The 19,145-nt window shown below is 46.9% G+C and overlaps 1 protein-coding gene across 1 annotated transcript in view; it reads right to left on the reverse strand.

Annotated features, from left to right (window-relative positions):
• Positions 1–2,687: 2,687 nt before the first annotated feature.
• SCIN (scinderin) overlaps positions 2,688–19,145 on the reverse strand; it is a 67,865-nt gene continuing 51,407 nt past the window's right edge. The window contains exons 10-16 of the mRNA XM_062178223.1: positions 16,810–16,900; positions 11,628–11,798; positions 7,752–7,929; positions 7,402–7,523; positions 5,885–5,962; positions 3,830–3,890; positions 2,688–3,274 (exon numbers count right to left, since the gene is read on the reverse strand). Of these exons, the coding sequence (XP_062034207.1) occupies positions 3,147–3,274; positions 3,830–3,890; positions 5,885–5,962; positions 7,402–7,523; positions 7,752–7,929; positions 11,628–11,798; positions 16,810–16,900 (829 nt within the window). The 3' untranslated portion in view covers positions 2,688–3,146. The remainder of the gene's footprint in view (positions 3,275–3,829; positions 3,891–5,884; positions 5,963–7,401; positions 7,524–7,751; positions 7,930–11,627; positions 11,799–16,809; positions 16,901–19,145) is intronic.

Consider the following 19,145-nt stretch of genomic DNA (forward strand, 5'->3'; position numbering starts at 1 on the left):
CTTATTGTGTGTATACATTTACTTGAGAAGCAGAGATAGAAAAACAGGACTGCCATCCACTGGTTGACTGTAAATGCCTGCAGTGGCTGGGCTGGACCAGGGTCAAAGCCAGAAGCCTGGGCCTCAATCCAGGTCTCCCCGTGGGGGCAGGAACTCAACTACGTGAACCATCACCTGCTTCCTCCCAGGGTGCACACCAGCTGGAAGTTGTATCAGAAGCAGAGAAGCTGGGTTTGGAACCAGGCACTCCAGTAAGGGATATGGGGATCCCAAGAGGTGTCCAGACCACCACTGCAACCTCTTCCCCAGAATATACACTTTTAACAACAGTGTGTCAGTATCAGTAGGAACTTTCTTTTGTACTGTTGTCTGCTAGGTAGCTGCTTTGGCTTTGTTTCTCTATGAGCCCAGAAGTGTAGCTTCTGTGTGATTTCTTAAACTGTAGTCAACATCCATAGTCTAACAGTGCCACAGTTGTCTACACTGCAGCGGTTCCTGGAGGGAGTCGGGGGGTAGCTGTGCTGTAGCAACTTGGGTTTGCGGGCTTTGGGAAGGGGGTGGGCAATATAGGTTCCTCTTTTTTAGAGCAAAGCAGATGCTCAGATCCCAGTTTTCTGGACTGGAGCTAAGAGCAGAAAGGGCTGTGGAGTTCTGTAGTTGGTGCCGCCACTCTGCATGACACAGTTGCTCAGCTTTCCTGCTTACCTTTTCCCAGTGAGCGCAGTCTGCACCCATCCCTGGCCTGGGACCTGGGCAGGAGTTGCTGTGAGCTGTGTTCCCCTCTCTATGCTGGCTTTCTAAGTCCCCATGCTGCATGACAGCGGTACTGTCACTTTCTGTTTGTTTTTAATTTTTATGTTTGTATTTGAAAGGCAGGGAGACAGAAACAGAGAGAGAGTCTGCTGGTTCTTTCCCCACATGCCCAGAGCAACAATAACTGGGCCAGACTGAAACTAGGAGCCTGGAACTCAATACAAGTCTCCTGCATTGGTGACAGGGACCTGAGTCCCTGAGCCATCATCTCCTGCCTCCCAGGGTGTGCATTAGCAGGGAACTGGAACGGGGGCAGCGCTGGGCTTGAACCAGGCACCACAACATGGGGTGTGGGTATCCCAAGTGCTCTGTAAACTGCTGTGTCAGATGCCCACTGTCACTTCTTCATTGATGTTCTCCCTCCGTGCATCGCCTGGAAAAGTGGGCCTGCCTTTGTGGACCTGGTCCTTCTCTGTGGCAGAGGCGAGGGCCCCTCCACTCAGCCATCCAGAATCAGATTCCTTTCAGCCTCTAAATGCTCACCATTTCAGAAATAGACTGTTTTAGTTTTCTTCCTCAATACCAACTGTGTGACCATGAGGTTCAGTCCCAGCCTCTGTTGGTTCTGTTTAAATGTCACCTACACAAAGGTTTCCCTTGACCATCCCATGAACACTGCACTCCGTCCCACGTGTTACCTGCCATTCCCTCTCCTCCTTCCCTATCTTTTCTCCTCCGTAGAACTTGTCTTCTAAGGTATTTTATGATCTATCTTTTATTGACTTGGATTTCACTGGTGTCTTCCCTGGAATATAAACTCCATAAAAGTTGAGATTCTGTCCTTTAATTCATGTTACTCCAAAGTGATGAGAACAGTGCCTGTCACCTGGTAGATGCCCAGGTGGTAGCAGTGCCTACAAGTGCAGTTTCTCCCTGCTTCCTGACCACTCGTACAAGCCTCAGACCCACAAGACCCTTCCTTGTTGGGCAGTAGACACATGCCCTTCATTTCCCCAGAGAGAAAGTCACACCTGTCCAGAGATCACATCCCTTTTCTGTTTCCTCTTGGCATAGAAGTGTAGCTTTCTGGGGCCGGCCAGCGCTGTAGGCTAATCCTCTGCCTGCAGTGCTGGCATCCCATGGGGTGCCAGTTTGTATCCCGACTGCTCCTCTTCAGATTCAGCTCTCTGCTATGGCCTGGGAAAGCAATGGAAGAGACCCCAGGTGCTTGGGCCCCCACACCCGCATGGGAGACCCAGAAGTTGTTCCTGGCTTCTGGCTTCAGATGGGCGCAGCTCTGGCTGATCTGGGGAATGAACCAGCGGATGGAAGACCTTTCTCTATGTCTCTCCCTCTCCCTGTCTGTAACTCTGCCACTCAAATAAATAAATCTAAAAAAAAAAAAAAAAAAGTGTAGCTTTCCTTCCTCAACCACATGGGCCCCATGTACCCACCACCAAAGTTGACTTCCATTACACTTAGGACATGGATTCTATCCCAACTCCTGCTTTCTGGAGACCTGTGACTCATCTGTCCTATATAATTTTCAAAATCCTTCATAAATACTTAACCATGGGAAAGCTGTTTAATTTTGATGACTTAATGAGGGCGAATTAAGAAATACTTGATTCATTTGTATTTATGCATAAAAGTACTTAACCTTAATGGTGCAATTAATTCACACCAAATGTGAATAAAATATCACCATGCAGAACCTTTCAAAAAGAATGCATTTTAATGATGAAAGCCAGTATTTGCGAAGTTTTTCTGTGGGCATCTTTTGTTGTATTAAACATCTACTGTCATGTATATATATCTAGGTGGATATTAACACAATTTAGTTTGTCATAAAAGTTATGCTTTAAAAGTCTTAAAAAAAACAAAAAATAACAAATTCTTCTTAGAAAATGACATTTAGGAGTTAATGGCATCAAAGTTGCATCTTAACATAAACCTTACTGCAAATATACAATTCTTTCAAACACGATACATGGAAAATGGGCTGTCCTCCCCTAAGGCACTTTGGCTTTCTCCTCCAGCCTATTAAAGAACATGGGGGCTAACAACTGCTGAGTATGAAATCTCCTACTTGGAAAATCCCCCAGGACTGTTCACAACCTCTTACTTTTAAAAGTATCATATAAAAAGTTTCAAATCAGTTTCCAGAAAAGCTAATATTGGTCCATAACAGAAGCTTCCTTTGGCTTATTTTAACTTAATAGCATAAGAAAATTCAAATTTGAAATGAATTTTGAACCCAATATAAGATGTGTAAAAAAGTAGCCACATAGCTGAGGTAAATTTTCTAAAGCTAACTAAACAAAAAGCCTTTTCTTCTTTTCCAAAATAGCTGTGACACAGCTGCCTCCTAATGTTTGTTTACAAAAATCAGTTTACCACCTGCTGGCGTCCCAGCCCAGGAACCAGCCTGTGAAGGTGGGGGGCTCGTGGCCCTGCTTGATGATGACGATTGGTGTCCCCTTGTCTCGTCCAGAAGGGTCTGTCTCAAGGTACTTTTTGGCTAAAAGAGTTGCAAAGACATAGAATCAATTAGTTTGGGCTCGACTAAACTATAGGATTATTCTTCCCATAAAATGAATTTTTTTGTCTTCAAGTAGCCAGAAATGAACAATTTTTTATTGATATCTCTCATCTGCATGTAAAACACCAAGAGAGTCTGTCTCATTAATTCTTGAAAGAATTCCATGTTTTATGGCATAATTATTATTGTACTTTTCAATAAAAAGAAAATTATGCCAGAAAGAACAGTATTACTCAAAAAAGGAAGTTAAAAAAACTTATCAAAGTTATGAAAGGTTTACTATTCTAACAAAATAAAAATTTAAGTGAATTGAAACATTTTGGAATACATGGAAATAATTATATTGTAAATTAGGTAACAAAGCATTATTCTTATATACATTCTGAGGTTCTTTACGCTTTAAAAATTCCATTGTTCTAGGCTACCTCTCAGCTTTGGCATATAATTTTGGAAGATGTGGTGTGAAAGAGCCGCAGGCACTCAGTTACAGTCGTGCCAGGGCACTGCCATCACAGTTGGTGGGAGGTGGCTCACCTGACTTCACAGATTCAGTTTTCTCCACTTCATTGGCATCATTGCCAATCCAGATGAATATCTGAAAATGAAACAGTAGCAATAAGGTAGCATTTGGGGAGTGCTGGCTCAGTGCTGGCCACCAGATGAAGTCCTTCACACTCGTGGCACATCTACTCTTCACAACCCCAGAGGCCAGGGAGGTAGAGAGGGACCCTGAGAAGTTCAATCACTTCCCTGAGGTCACCCTCATCAGGACACACCCAAAGGAGCAGCCAGCAGCTTGGTCTCCATATTTCATTTATGTTGACTTGTATTTTTTTAATGTCTTATACAAAGATAATGTTTTTCACAAAAACAATAGGCTGCTATTTCTCTGCACCTGCTCCACTCCCTGGGGTGGGAAAGACAGCATCGCCCCACTTCCTGAGTCTTGGCTGGAGGGGCCACACCCAGACACAGAGCTCTGCGGGCACCCAAGACTGCCATTAGGGCTCTGCCGTCTCATATGGTATTGTGCCCTGTGACACTTTGGTGAAAGTGTTACAATCTTAGTATTTAAATACTGAGGTTTAAAAAGTTTTAATTAAAAAAAAATAAAATGAATGCACACTTCCCTTTGTCAAATGTATGGGTGCATGGGTTGGGTACTTTCATGCTAAAAAAATCCTCTTGAGTTGCCTTACAATTAAATCAATGTTGGAAAAAAAATTGGTCAAATTAAGCTGTGGCTGAATTCTAATTTGTAGTGAAAGTGCTGGAACGTTTGGGTGCCAGGCACAGAACTCACCATGATGGAACAGTAATAGGAGTGAAAAGCATCACATTAAAACATGGAATGCAGCAAAGGGAATATTCTAAACAGCTCGTCACTCCAGAAACAGCAGAGTTGGTTACAAATAAGACTCAATACATCTGAGTAAGGGAATAGCATTGTTAAGTGCACAGTGGTGTTTTATTCACATGAGGTTTAAAATCCCACACCTGGCAATGAACAATGCATTCACATGGGGAGATGTGTGACTGGATCCCCTCTTCATATGTGGGTCACGGCAGATAAAGAAGCCCAGGTACAATGCACCTGAATGGCTTAGCAATTAGACCTCAAAGTAGCAGGCTCTGTGTCCACTCTAAGATTAGGCCCAATTCAGAGGAGCATCTCACACATCTCCTATTTAATTTAGTTACTAGCATATTTATTTTTCCCTTTCACTATTATGAGTTCACACAGAGGCTTAAAAAAGCTAGCACTGTGGTACATCAAGTTGCCATTTTTTTTCCAAAATTAAGGTATGTAGAACAGTAATATACTTACAGTGTAATTTCAAACCTAAGCTGTGCCAATTTCTTCCCCGGGACAGCGCTTCCTTATGACTTCTTGTCAAATTTTAAGAAAAATTCTGAATATTTTGGTAGCCTTCGAAGTATTGTATCCCCTTGGCACTGTACCCATTAATGCCTTTATTAGGTAGGCTACATGACTAAATTAGGAGTAGGTGAACTTTACAGAAGATTTTTCCCCCTAAGACTATAAAAAGCAAGAATAGCATCTGTGTGATTATTCTCACATTAAAAAAATCAAATTGTATTGCTTCTTTCTAAATGCAGCCCAAACTCCGGCCCGCCTGTTGCGGAGCTTGCCATTCTCAAAGCAGGGTCTCAGCTCCCCCCACGAGTCCCCACTCTGAGCAGGGTCTCAGCTCCCCCAGGGGTCCCCGCTCTGAGCAGGGTCTCAGCTCCCCCCACGAGTCCTCGCTCTGAGCAGGGTCTCAGCTCCCCCCAGGAGTCCCCACTCTGAGCAGGGTCTCAGCTCCCCCCACGAGTCCTCGCTCTGAGCAGGGTCTCAGCTCCCCCCAGGAGTCCCCACTCTGAGCAGGGTCTCAGCTGCCCCAGGAGTCCCCACTCTGAGCAGGGTCTCAGCTCCCCCAGGGGTCCCCGCTCCGAGCAGGGTCTCAGCTGCCCCAGGAGTCCCTGCTCTGAGCAGGGTCTCAGCTGCCCCAGGAGTCCCCGCTCTGAGCAGGGTCTCAGCTCCCCCCATGAGTCCCCGCTCTGTTAGGAACAAGACCCAGTTCTCACCTGCTCCCAGGCATCGAGGAGCATGACATCGTCTTCTGCCAAATCACTCTGGGTGAACTCTCCTGGAACCTCTTCGATCTGCAATGCACGAAAGATTCTACACCAAGCAGGAGAGCAGCGCTTTCTCTGTTAGAGCCTACCACTGCCTCTGTATTATTTCAGAGTGCAGTGAAACTTTGGCAGTCGTTTCTAAATGTTCACCTGCTCTGCAGGTTATGATCATGTCACCCTGAGAGTGGCTGATTTGTCCCTGGAATTTGATCCTGGCACACAGCCAGACTCCAGTTTCTTTCTGATCACAGACTCACAAGGAGATCCCCTCCTTGGGGCAGCTGGTTGGGCCACCTCTGGGGAAGTCTGTACCCCGTCCCACAGTGCCTGGGTTCGAGTCCTGCCTCTGCTTCCAATTCAGCCTCCTCTTAATGTGCCTGGGAGGCAGCAGGTGATGACTCTGGGACGTGGACTCCTATCACTCACGTGAGACGTGGGATGGAGTTCCTGGCTCCTGGCTGTGCCTGGCCTAGCTCTGGCTGTTGCAGACATCTGTGGAGTGAACCAAGGAATGGAAGATCTCTTTCTCTTTCTCTCTCTCTCTTCTACCTTCACTTCCTCACTCCCTCTTTTCTGTCACTGTCTTTCAAATAAATAGATTTCAAAAACTATTTTTTTAGAAAAAGTCTCAAAACCCATTTCATTTAAACACCTTTAGGAGTGACATATATCATCAGTCTGACCAGTGTTTTCTGTGTGTGGGAGCTAATTAGGTTTAGGTGAGACCCTGAGACAGGGGCCCCTACGGTGGGAGTGGTGGCCTTAGAAGAGCAGGAGGAGACTACAGTGCCCTCTGCTGGCCATGTGAGGATACAGGCTGAAAGCCCAGAAGCAGGGTCGCCAACAGATCTGGGGTGGACTTCAGCCTCCAGGAAATGTTTGTTGTTTGAACCCCCAAGACCATGCTACTTTTGCCACAGAAGCCTGAACTAAGACACTTATACCGATGATTCTAACTTTGGTTTTAACTGTCTGGAATTTAGAGCATGAATAACTACAAAACAAATGTTCCTATTGATTTCAGTTCATTTGTAGGCATATACATAGATTTCCCACTGTGACTTTTCCCACTGACCATAATATCCCCATAATATCTTTTTATTCAGCCAACACAGGGGATATTTTTACTGCCCCGGGATGATGAAGCGTAAAATGTAGTGAGCTCAGAAAGGACCACTGCCCACAGAAAGTGCCAGATTGTTAGCCTGCCCTCCCAGCTGCACGTGCATAGTCACCCAGCAATCCGAACACTGAGACAGGTGAGAAGTGGGTGGTATTTTTAAGCACAGCTTGATTTATATATTAAGTTACGAGTACTCTCAATGCTTTGCATCATCAATCTGTGGTGTGTGGGTAGCTGAAATGAAGCCACCACAGCTGTGTCCCGGCTGCAAAGGGTCCGAGCTGTGAGGGGATGCCTCTCCCAATGCTGGAAGGGCCTAACCCGCTGTTCTCGGGACACTTACGATGAACCTTCCAGTTTTGTTAGAACAGCCGTAAAGCCGAGGAGGATGGTCTTCAGCCTGGGTTTCCAGCAGTGGTGAAGTCTGGTAATCTTTTTCCCCTCCGAGAGCATCCCAAAACTCCTCTGTGGAAGACACACAGGCTTAGCGAGTGCCCATCCAGAGGCATAGTGTGAATAATAGTCTCTCATTTGGACTTCAATGTTAACAAATTATAGCATTGTCCACCTTTGCAACTGATGGAGAGATTCTTAACCCTTACAAAACCCATCCAACAGTGACTAAGACAAACACTGATTCGCAGGTGTGGCCAATGTAATGCCGGCTAGTGTCCTGGGCCCCAGAGCACACACCTGGCTCCTCGCCTTCCTGAATCCTGGAGGCATCGCACTGGAGGACACCTGCCACGTACTCCGCGCCCTTCTCCTCCTCCGAGCTGGAACCTTTTCCGATCCAGATGTAGCCGTTGTTCTGTTGCAGTTTCAGGACAAAAACGTCGTTGGAATTCAATGAACTTGCATCAACATCAACCTAGAGTATATCAGAAAAACACACAATGGTTCACATTTTTTTCTGCTCTTTCAATATGTGTATTGAAGCTAGAAGCTGTGACTGTGACAAACCATCCACAGCCTTCTGCTCTATTACAAGAAATCAATTCACCGAAGTGATGGACACCAGCATGGTGTTTGAAACACTGGGGCAGGGACACTTTGGTCTGCGTCATTTTAATTCTCAACTGACCTCAGAGAGTAGCACAAGGCTCTAAGAGCAAAATGTCAAGCACGGCTGGCGCTGTGGCACAGCGGGTTAAGCTGCCGCCTGCAATGCCGGCATCCCATATGGGCTCCGGTTCGAGTCCTGGCTGTTCCATGTCTGATCCAGCTCTCTGCTATGGCCTGGGAAAGCAGTGGAAGATGGCCCAAGTCCTTGGGCCCCTGCCACCCACATAGGAGACACAGATGGAGTTCCAGGCTCCCGGCTTTGGTCTGGCCCAGCCCTGGCAAGTGTGGCTGTTTGGTGAAAGGTGAAAGAACCAGCAGATGGAAGATATGTTTGTCTGTCTGTCTCTCTCTCTGTAACTCTGTTTTTCAAACAAAGAAGGTCAAACCTTTAAAACTTATTGAATGGTAAGTGGAAAGGAGGACAGCACAGAGACACTACAGGGACAAGCATGGGCTGGAACCCACGACCCAGAAGAGGGCGTAGCATTCGCAAAGGATGCACGTGAAGCGTTATGCTGTCTGGTTCTTGTGTGGAAAAGAGATGTTTTTCAAATAATCACAGGGAAATCTAAAAAACAAAACAAAACAAAAAAACGGGGACCGAAGTCCAATGTAGGCCGAGGATAATACCACAGATTCCCCTGAAGGTTCCTCAGATTCGGCTAAATGATAGCTCAAATTATGAAAGGCATTCTACAGGGGATTAAGAACAAACTGTGACAACGGTTTCCTTCCAATGGAGAAGCTGTGGACACCACTTGGGGTCTGCCGGTGGAATCCAGTGCTGCCCGTGTGGTCACAGAGCTGAGACAGGGACCCTGCTGGCTGAGTGAGGCTGAAGGCAGCCCTTGGGAGCCAAGGAAAGACACGCGCAGAGTCTCCCGCGGCTCCTGGTGATTCTGTGGCTCTGTTTCTAGAACACGCGTGACCACACGCTTGTGTGCAATGACTGTCTGCACACTGCAGGGAGAGGAAGGAGAGCCGCTCTGCAAGGCTGAGCGGGAGGAGGCAAAGATGACAGCGCCGCGGCAGTGAAGCCGGAAGTGAAGACGAGGGCAGCGGGATCCACAGTGCCCAAACAAGCTGCTTGGCTCACTGCACTGACGGCCAGGACTGCGCCAGTGGGAACGCCACAGGAGGAAAGACACAGGGCCCCGGGGTCGGTCGCACTGGGGGAGGGGCTCACAGCCCTCCCAGGAGGACTGCAGCATCCGGGAGCTGGTTCAGAGGCGTCCGGCTGGTGTGCTGATGGGGAGGACGGGCCGCAGGCTGGGCTCGCGGGCCTTCTGATTTCTGGTCCACAGGTCTCCTTACTGATCCAGAGGACAGAAGCGGGATGCTGGGGAGAAGTGGCCCAGAGGCCTGTGCTCAGGCTGGCATGAGATCAGGGAGGAAGATCTAAAATGGAACATTTATAAAGCTCTGGCCTGCAGGGGATGAAAACAGGCGCTTTATAAAAATGAGGTTGACTCATGCATTTCAGAGAGGCTGCAAGGAAATAGGGCTTGCAAGCAACTGATGGCGTCCTCTAGAGATGCCCACAGAGGAAGGATCAGGAGAGTGACGAGGATGGTGCGCTCTGGCTAGCTCCTCCACCTGAAATCAGCCGAGCGCCCACAGATGAGAGCTTAACTGTCAAGTGCACAGAGTAGACAGAAACAGGATTAGACAATGGAAAATCTACACACAGAACGTTCGGGATGAGATGAATACTTCCACTGGCGTTTAAGACACCTGCCTGAATGAAATCAGTACGAAGAGGGTCAAGACCGAGCCCTGGAACAGCCAGGCACCTCCATGGCTTGCGGAGCAGGGGACCCAGCCAAGCTGCTCCCCCAGGGCTGGCCGGGAGGTTTGCAGGAAATCCTTGGGAGTGTGGTGTTACAGACACTGTTCACCGAGGCAGGAAAGGTTGACTGTGCCAAGCCCTGGTGGGCAGTTAAGAGGAATGAGGTCAGAGAAGCAACTTTTCATGGTGATTAAGAGGCGAGTCATTGGCCAACCAGATAAAACCGGCCTCAGTGGAGTGGTGGGAGTCAACAGCTGAACTGGAACAGCAGCAGATAGAAGGGGCTTAGGAAAGTAGACAGTGAGTGAGTGAGGACGACTCTCAAGGATCTGTGCTCCCAAGACGGTGGAAAATGACGTGGTGACTGGGGATGGCTGAGGTCAGGGGCAGGAGACAGTGATGCAGTTGCACTTAGGACAGAAGAATAAGTCCACGCTGCGTAAGAGAAAGACTCGTGTTGCTTTCATCAGGATGAACTGACATGGGATAAATGATGCAAAAGACAGAACCCCAGGAAAAGCCTTAGGAAAGCCAGAGACGGGGGATCCAGGAAAGAAGCTGGTGCCCAGGGGTGGGGTGGGCAGGTGGAATTTGGCTTTTGAGAGAAGCCGTGTTTTTTATTCCATGTAATACACATTTATTATTTATGGATGTATCTCTTTATATAAGTATATTATTACTAATTTCTGGCTAATATATTGATGTTAATGCCTAAAATATTCATTATCTATATGTATAAATTCCTAATATAAAATATATATTAATTTTTAAATATAAATTATAATTTTAAATTTATTTTGTACAACAAGGGGGAAAGGGAGTGTAGTACTGTACAGATTCCGACAAGCTGGTGGCATGGCAGGGGAGCAGGTGAGGTGACCCGTGTGTGAGTCTGTTCCTGTCCTCTGTGAATTCTGAATCAGTTACCTGCAGGCAGCAGGGGTGCTGCGAGCTGGAGAGGGGGAGGGGAAGGGCATGATGGTGTGGGGGAGGGGAAGTATCTTAGCTTCAGCTGCAGGTGCAGAATTTCTGGAATGTGCGTGCTGGGTACAGTAGCCAAGGAAAAGGAGAGGGCTGTCAGAGATCAGACGACCTATTTCATAGGAGCCATAACTATGGCTAGAGGCAGAATTTAGCACAGGACCACGCGAGTGCGTGATGGGATGAGGTCAAGGAAAACTGCTGGAGGAGAGAAGGCAGAGAGATGGAGAAAGTGAGAAGACGGCGGAAGTCATCAAAAAACAGGCGGGCAAGGACCAGGAGCTCCGTAGATAGCAGCACCTGAGAGTGGGGGCAGAGCTGGATAGACAAGCAGGAGATGCACCAAAGAGGCAAGTGTGGGAGAGGAGGGTAGCTGTCCAGCTCCGCACCTGTCACCACGCTGGTAAGTGGGCAGGGAGGGAAAACAAGACTTCCACGGGAAGGGGCTGTATGCAAATCTGTGCCTGCTACCCCTGATCCATCTACCCCAGCCAGGCCTTTCTAGAGAGAGCGTAAGCTGCCTCATGCCCTGGACAGCTTGTTTTGTTAATCTTAGAACTCATTTGTTTGGGTTTGAAGTCACTTTAATATGAGATGCCCAGTATCTGGAGTTCAACTTTTATTCAATTGTTCTTGGGGTTTTTCTTTTTTCTCTTGTGAACAGTGGATAATTTGACTCAGGTCTGCTGGGAAGTCTACAATGAGGGCATGTGTGACTGAATGCATAACATTACCTCCATAATTCTGGTGATAGTGGCCAGATTTCTCCGGACTTGAAAGAGGCGAACAGGGGCAGCAGGTGCCTGACCTCCTTCCTTTGATGTTCCATTCTTGTAAATAATGAGGGGCTTTTCTTTGAATAAACTCAGCAGGTGCGCAGGCTCTTTTCCTTGGGACACTCGGACCTGGGAGTGGAGGGGAGGTGAATAAAAGAAATATGATCCAGAGTGCAATAAAAGATGGCTGCATGTCTAAATGTGTTCTCATTTTTCTTTCTGCAAAGGTGTGGCCTAGTGGCCAAGATGCCTGTGTCCCACACTGGACTGCCTGAATCTGATTTGGAGTTCTGGCTCCTGACTCCTGGTTCCTGCTAATGCAGACCCTGGGAGACAGCCATGATGGCTCAATAGGCCGACTCCAGCCACCTCCACGGAGATGTAGATTGAGTCCCCAACTCCCAAATTCAGTCCCATGCGAGTTCTGGCCATTGTGAGCATTTGGGAAGTGAGCCAACCAATGAGAGTTCTCTCTTGTTTTAATTCTCTTTCTTTCTCTCAAATAAATGCAGATTTAAAAAGCAAAACAAGCAAAAAATGAACGAAAAAGGCAAGAGCAGAAGGAATAACGATCAACAAAAAATACAGGTTACTGATAATCGAGCCGTTTCCTTGGTGACCTAAGAGTATTGTGTTACCCGCAACAGAGCATCCCTGAGTAGCTTCTTGCCAAGGGGCAGTACTGCCAAACTGCCAAGCCTTGTGCATTCAGAAGGCAGGGGGATGTGAACTTGCCCATCAGCATCTCTGAAGGAGAAACAGCAGAGAGCAAAGTGCTAGCATCTGCAACCTGATGTGAAAATCTCTCTTCTTTCAAGAGCATCAGCATTTTACAGCTGGCTACAGAGGTGCTAGATGCTTGTGTGTTTTGGATCTGGCTCAAAAGGTTAAGGCATCTGTGTTCAAATGCTTCATAAAGTAAAACAAAATCATACTCATTATTTCTTGACTCCCACATTTGTGAAGTGAAAATAGATTTCTATCCAAAATCAACAGCTGGCAAACCAATTGAATACATATATATATTTCCTATTTTTAACTTATGTATAGAAATGGTAATAGCAGATAAGCTATTGATAAGCTCAATATTAGCAACTTACTTTTCACATAATACAGGGACTTTTTTGGGTGAGAAAATTGAGGGAAATGGTAAATGATTTGCTGGTTTCACCTATTCACATAAAATATTGGATTAGAATTTTCTGTTTCTTTTATTAACTACTGACTCCTTTTTACATCAACAGTTCAAATACTGTGATAGTTCCCTATTTGTTTCCCATTTTTTTCTGCCCTATGCTAAAACCGGATTGCCTCTCCTACCCTGGTCTTTTTCTAGAAGCTGTGGGAATGCTGATGAACATACTATTCTATTAAGGCCTAGGGAGCCTTGAAAACAATTCACTTCATACAGATGTTTCAATTAGTAGGCAGTCAAGTAGTGAACAGTAAGTTATGAAAACGCTTCTCCAGGCACAGACCCAGAGACTGGGGTGGGAGCAGGACAGCATAGCAGTTTACATACACAGAGAAAACTTCAGCCAACATAAGAAAAACGGACCACTGATGAAAGCCATCCCTTACTGTGAAAACAGAATGAGAGAAAGTGTAGGTTAAAAACATTTCAATAATGTTAATTTGCTTGGCAAAGGAAATGTATAAAACAGCTATTACAAGAATTTAGATTTTTATGCATTATTGTACATTATTGCCATCTAGTGATTAAACTAAAAATTACCACTTCATTTTTTAATTTTTGATTCAAGTAACAATTCATGGGATTTCATTAATTGGATATATTGAACATTCCATTATGAAATATGTGTGACGTGAGTACATATCTACAAGTTCTGAATAATTTGATAAGGAATACTTTAAATATCAACTAAATGGCACAGATGACGTTGGCTTGCTGGAAATATTTCATTCAGGAAGTGAACATAATATTTCATGGGGAGACAGTTGAGTGCATTTAAAGAACTCAATGATCTGATTAATTTGATAATTCATGATTGATGGGTTAAAGCATAAAAACCATAGTGCACACTTTCACATTGAGATCTAACTTGCATGATGAATCTATCACCAAGGGCCAGAGCAGAAAGCTAGCCTAGGCCCCTCGGCCTACCGTTGCACGTTCTAAAGGATCTGACTGCCCTCTAGCCAGTGCAATTCTCCATGTATAAAGATCAGGGAAAAAAGAAAAACGAAAAACAAAGAAAACAGAAAAATGCATATGCTATGTACAAATAGAGCCTTCACGCACTAGACAGGAGGCACGAGGGACTTCGACACAAGCACATAAAGGTAATGTTTAAGGCGTTTGTATCAGAAGTTGTACTGGTGGCCGTGCCGTGGCTCACTTGGCTAATCCTCCACCTGCGGTGCCAGCACCCCAGGTTCTAGTCCCGGTTGGGGCATCGGATTCTATCCTGGCTGCTCCTCTTCCAGTCCAGCTCTCTGCTATGGCCCGGGAAGGCAGTGGAGGATGGCTCAAGTGCTTGGGCTCTGCACCTGCATGGGAGACCAGGAGGAAGCACCTGGATCGGTGCAGCGTCGGCCGTAGTGGCCCTTTGGGGGGTGAACCAACGGAAAAAGAAGACCTTTCTCTCTGTCTCTCTCTCTCTCTAACTCTGCCTGTCAAAAAAAAAAAAAAAAAGAAAGAAAGAAAGAAGAAGAAGTTGTACTGGCTGAATGATTTTTTAAAAAAACATTTCATTTATTTATTTATTTATTTGGCAGAGAGACAGAGAGGAAGGGAGGGAGACGGGGAGAGAGGGAGGTTGGGGAGAGAATGAATCAGAATCCCATTCACTGGACTTTCTAAATGCCTGGGGCCAGGCCTGAAACCAGGAGCCAGGAACTCAGCCCAGGTCTCCCCCGTTGGGGGGCAGGAACCCACCTACTGTGAGCCATCACCTGCTGGCAGGAAGATGCAGCCAGGAGCTGGGCCGGGAGTGAAACACCGGCACTCTGGGCCAGGACAGGGACATCCCAGCAGAGATCCCAACTGCTAGGCCAAACGCCCGCCCCATGCTTCCAGTTTGAACTGTGATCTGGAATTCACTTTCCCAGCACATAGGAACACAAGTCTTACCACAAATGGCCAGCAAACACACCCAGGTGGTCAGCGGAGCAGCAAGTGAGCACACACACACACACACACAGACCTCACGGCAGCTTTGGGGATGAGCACCAAGCCGTGCCATCGCCGGGATGAAGGAGATGGCAGACACACTAGAGCAGTTTCCCTGCAGTCTGCGCTGCCCTTGCACAGTAAGGAATTCGACAAAACCCGAAAACGTCCGTGATTACTAACGAGGGCCTGAGACAAGCAGCAGGTGCTCCACAAACACCTAAGATGAGCAGCAGTGGAGCTGTGCGAGGATGAGGGAAGGCTGCAGCCCGCTGCCCACAGCCTGCGAGGCGCAGGAGCAGAGCCCAAACTGCACAGGGAGGGCGCCCGGCATCCAGGCTTCTCCAAGGAACAAATCAGCCCCTTACCCCTGCCCGCCCCTCCCGGTGTGTCCACTGCAACGGTCCATGTGTTTTTACACGGAACTGTCCTTTGGAACGGGCTTCAGTCATTCTTAACCAGTCACAGTTTGCATTTTCAGCGCTACCCAGCAAATCCATCTCTCTCTCCTCCCTCCCACCACCTCTAGTCCCGTCCTCCTCTCTTCCTCCCCTCCCCTTCATTCCTCCTCCACGACTTCCCCTCCCCGCCTCTTCCCTACTCCTCTCCTCTACCTCTCTCCCCTCCCCTCCCCTCCCTTCCCCTCCCATTTCTGCCCCCCCCCCCCCCCCCCGCGCCACTTCCTCCTCACTTGTGGGTGTTGGGCTTTCAGTCAAGATTCTGGTATCCAAGCCAGGGTCCCTGATTTCGTGTCAAGGTTTACTTCCGTTTGCCTGTGCAAATCCTAGCTTCAGCACTGCTGACTTCAGAGTGTGCACAAAGCTGCTCCACTCTTTCACCCACTGGAATAAGCAATCTTATTCCGTACCTCTGCCTTTATTTCCTACTGCTGATAGGACAAATTTCCATGATTTCAGAGGCTTAAGATGGAAACATGCTGTTATGGTATTCTCAAGATGAGAAGTCCTCGATAGGTTCCCAGGCCAATATAATCCTGGGCTAAATCTGGGGCAACGCTGTGGTCACTAGGCCAAAATCCTGGAACACCTCTCTGCAGGCTCCAGGAGCGGCTCCACTGTCTTGCCTCTTCCAGCCTCTGCAGGCTGCCCATGCTCCCTGCTGGGGACCCTGCCCATCTTCAAAGCCCACAACAGCCAGTGGAGTCCTGTTCACACTACACCCCTCGAGCTCTGCCCACCTTCCTGTTTTACCTGTTAGGACCCTGTAATGACACTGGGCTGCCCAGTAAGCCCAGACAACCTCTCTACTCAAAGATCTGCTCACGAGCAACCTTGATTCCATCTGCAATCTCAACCCTCCTTTGCCTTGTAACATAACACATTCGCAGGTTCTGAGGATCAGGCCATGAACATCTTGGGGGCACTGCCACATCTGTTTAATAACGACTAAATGGTAACACAGGAAGAACTGGATTATAATCTATGCCAAGTGACTGTCACTGACGCATGGTGTGACAGCGATTGGAAGATTCTTTGGGACTCTTAAATATGTTAATAGATATTTTAAGTTTATTTAAGAGGCAGAGAGACGGCTCCCATCTAGTGGTTTATTTCTAAAATGCCCTCAATGGCTGAGCCTGGGCCGGGTCTGAAGCTGGGAGCTGGGGACTCAATCCAGCTCTTGCAGGAACCCCAGCTACTTGAGCCACCACTCCTGCCTCCCAGGGTCAGCATTAGCAGGAAGCTGGTGGCAGAAGCAAGAGCCAGGAATCCAACCCAGGCACTCTAACATGGGATGTAGATGTCTCAACCTCTGGGCCAAACGCCCAGCTCTGTAATAGATTTTCGCTTCATTTCTGTTCACTCCTTTTCCAGAATCTGAGAAAAGTAGTATGGCATAAGAGTGGGAATATTCAAATCGCAAAATGAAAAAAAAACAATATTAAGAAAATGTCAAATTCCCATTGCAACTTTAGAGGGAAGCTTTAGCTAGGCACTGCAATAGCAAAACTTTCGTGTGTGGGTTTTGGGATAAAAATATTCCAACCTGCACAGCCTGTCCTCCCAGGGAACGATCCAACTGAACAGTCAGGAACGCAGATGTCGTCAGCTCGTCTCTCGTGGCATTTGCTCCCTGCCTAGAGGAATCACAGTAAAATACATTTGCTTGTATTTAACTTGGAAGAACTTCTCATATAGGCTTTTGTTGTTTTTTTTTTTTAAATATTTATTTATTTGAGAGGCAAAGACATGGAGAAAGAGAGACACAGAAAGAAAGCTTCCGTCTACTAGTTTACTCCTCCAATGTCTGCAAGGGCCAGGGTTGGACATGGCTGGAGCTGCAGCCCGGAATGCAATCCAGGTCTCTCACTTGGTGGCAGGAACCCAATGTTTGAGCCACTACCACTGCCTCCCAGAGTCTGCATTAGCAGGAAGCTGGATTCAGGAGTTAGAGCCAAAATATGAACCAGGAAGTCCGATAATGGGGCATGGCTGTCTTAACCACTAGGCTAACTATTTGTTTTTCATGTAGGTTTTCAAACAACTGTTTCAACAAGACATGAGCAGTCAAAGCTATTGTTTTTTGAAAGCACTAACACTGAGCCATGACCTATCCTGTGTATTTTCTAGAGCTATGTATTGGTGGCATTTTTGTCTTCATTTTAAAGGAAGTAGGCGTTAGCTCCTTATATAACTTAGCTAAGGAACCAGTTCTAGCTGATTCCTAGGTAGAGCTTCCTATTTTTGGGAAATCATCTCCATAGTGAAAATAACCCATCTGAGTGTGAGAGATAGGGGCAAATCTACTGGGCTGGAGATTGGAAGCATTTTATCTGTGTAAGAATATTTGATGAGCATAGAGCCAAATATTGGAATCCAGAAAAGTAAAAAAAAAAAAAATCATCAAAAACTGGACACAGAGAGGCCTCATTTTATCATCCTTTCAATTCTGTGTGAATTAGAGCTGCAACCAGAGGCTAAGCCATCTGGACCCACCTGAGGGTCAATAAATAAATGTGTCCTGTTCATTTGGGACTCCTCTGTCCAGGGTAGCTCGTGGCTGTAACTACTATCACTTTTTTTTTTTTTTTTTTTTTTTTTTTGGACAGGCAGAGTGGATAGTGAGAGAGAGACAGAGAGAAAGGTCTTCCTTTTTGCCATTGGTTCACCCTCCAATGGCCGCTGTGGCCGGTGCATCGTGCTGATCCGAAGCCAGGAGCCAGGCACTTCTCCCGGTCTCCCATGCGGGTGCAGGGCCCAAGCACTTGGGCCATCCTCCACTGCTTCCCGGGTCATAGCAGAGAGCTGGCCTGGAAGAGGGGCAACCGGGATAGACTCCGGTACCCCAACCGGGACTAGAACCTGGTGTGCCAGCGCCGCAAGGTGGAGGATTAGCCTGTTGAGCCACCGTGCCGGCCACTACTATCACTTTGACCTATGGAGCAACCTTTGGTAGATCTGTCTGATCCAGGAATTTGCCAATGGGAAAAAAAAAGGCTACCAAAACAAAACTACCCCAATAGCCTCAGCATTCAATGTGCATTATTTGTTTTTAGCCAACATTTCCCTTCTCTCTCTGATTCAGGGTTAGCAACAGAAACACTAAAGTTTAAAACAGATTTTGAAAGTTAACTATGTTTTCTTCTGAAACCTTGATAGTAAGCTGTTCCATACTCAGAACAGATTAAAATAACCTACCATTCTGGGCTGCACACACACACATGCACACAGAGCAGGGTACATGCCGTAATTATCTCAGAATGTGTCACTGGACCAGCATAGGCCAATGATTGGTGTAAAAATGTTCCATAGAGGAGCCAGGGCTGTGGTGCAGTGGTCAAGCCACTGCCTGTAGTGCCAGCATCCCATGCAGATGCCAGTTCGAGTCCCAGTTGCTCCACTTCTGATCCAGCTCTCCGCTATGAACCTGGGAAAGCCAGTCTTCAATAGATTCTATTTTCTAAATGCCTCTTAATGCCTCTTTACCATGTTTATGGAAGATTGTGTAGTTCCACAAACCATGTAACATGAATAAACTTCCATACTTAACATCTATGATTTTAAATGCCAAAGATACACAAAAGAAGTATCTCTTGGGGCCGGCTCTGTGGTGCAGTGGGTTAATGCCCTGGCCTGAAGTGCTGGCATCCCATATGCGCACCGGTTCTAGTCCTGGCTGCTCCTCTTCCGATCCAGCTCTCTGTTATGGCCTGGGAAAGCAGTAGAAGATGGCCCAACTCCTTGGGCCCCTGCACCCGCATAAGAAACCCAGAAGAAGCTCCTGGCTCCTGGCTTCAGATCGGTGCAGCTCTGGCTGTTGTGGTCAATTGGGGAGTGAACCAGCAGATGGAAGACCTTGCTTTCTCTCTCTCTCTTTCTCTC

The sequence above is a fragment of the Lepus europaeus genome, chromosome 20, assembly GCF_033115175.1.
Source record: "Lepus europaeus isolate LE1 chromosome 20, mLepTim1.pri, whole genome shotgun sequence".
Lineage (NCBI taxonomy): Eukaryota > Metazoa > Chordata > Mammalia > Lagomorpha > Leporidae > Lepus > Lepus europaeus.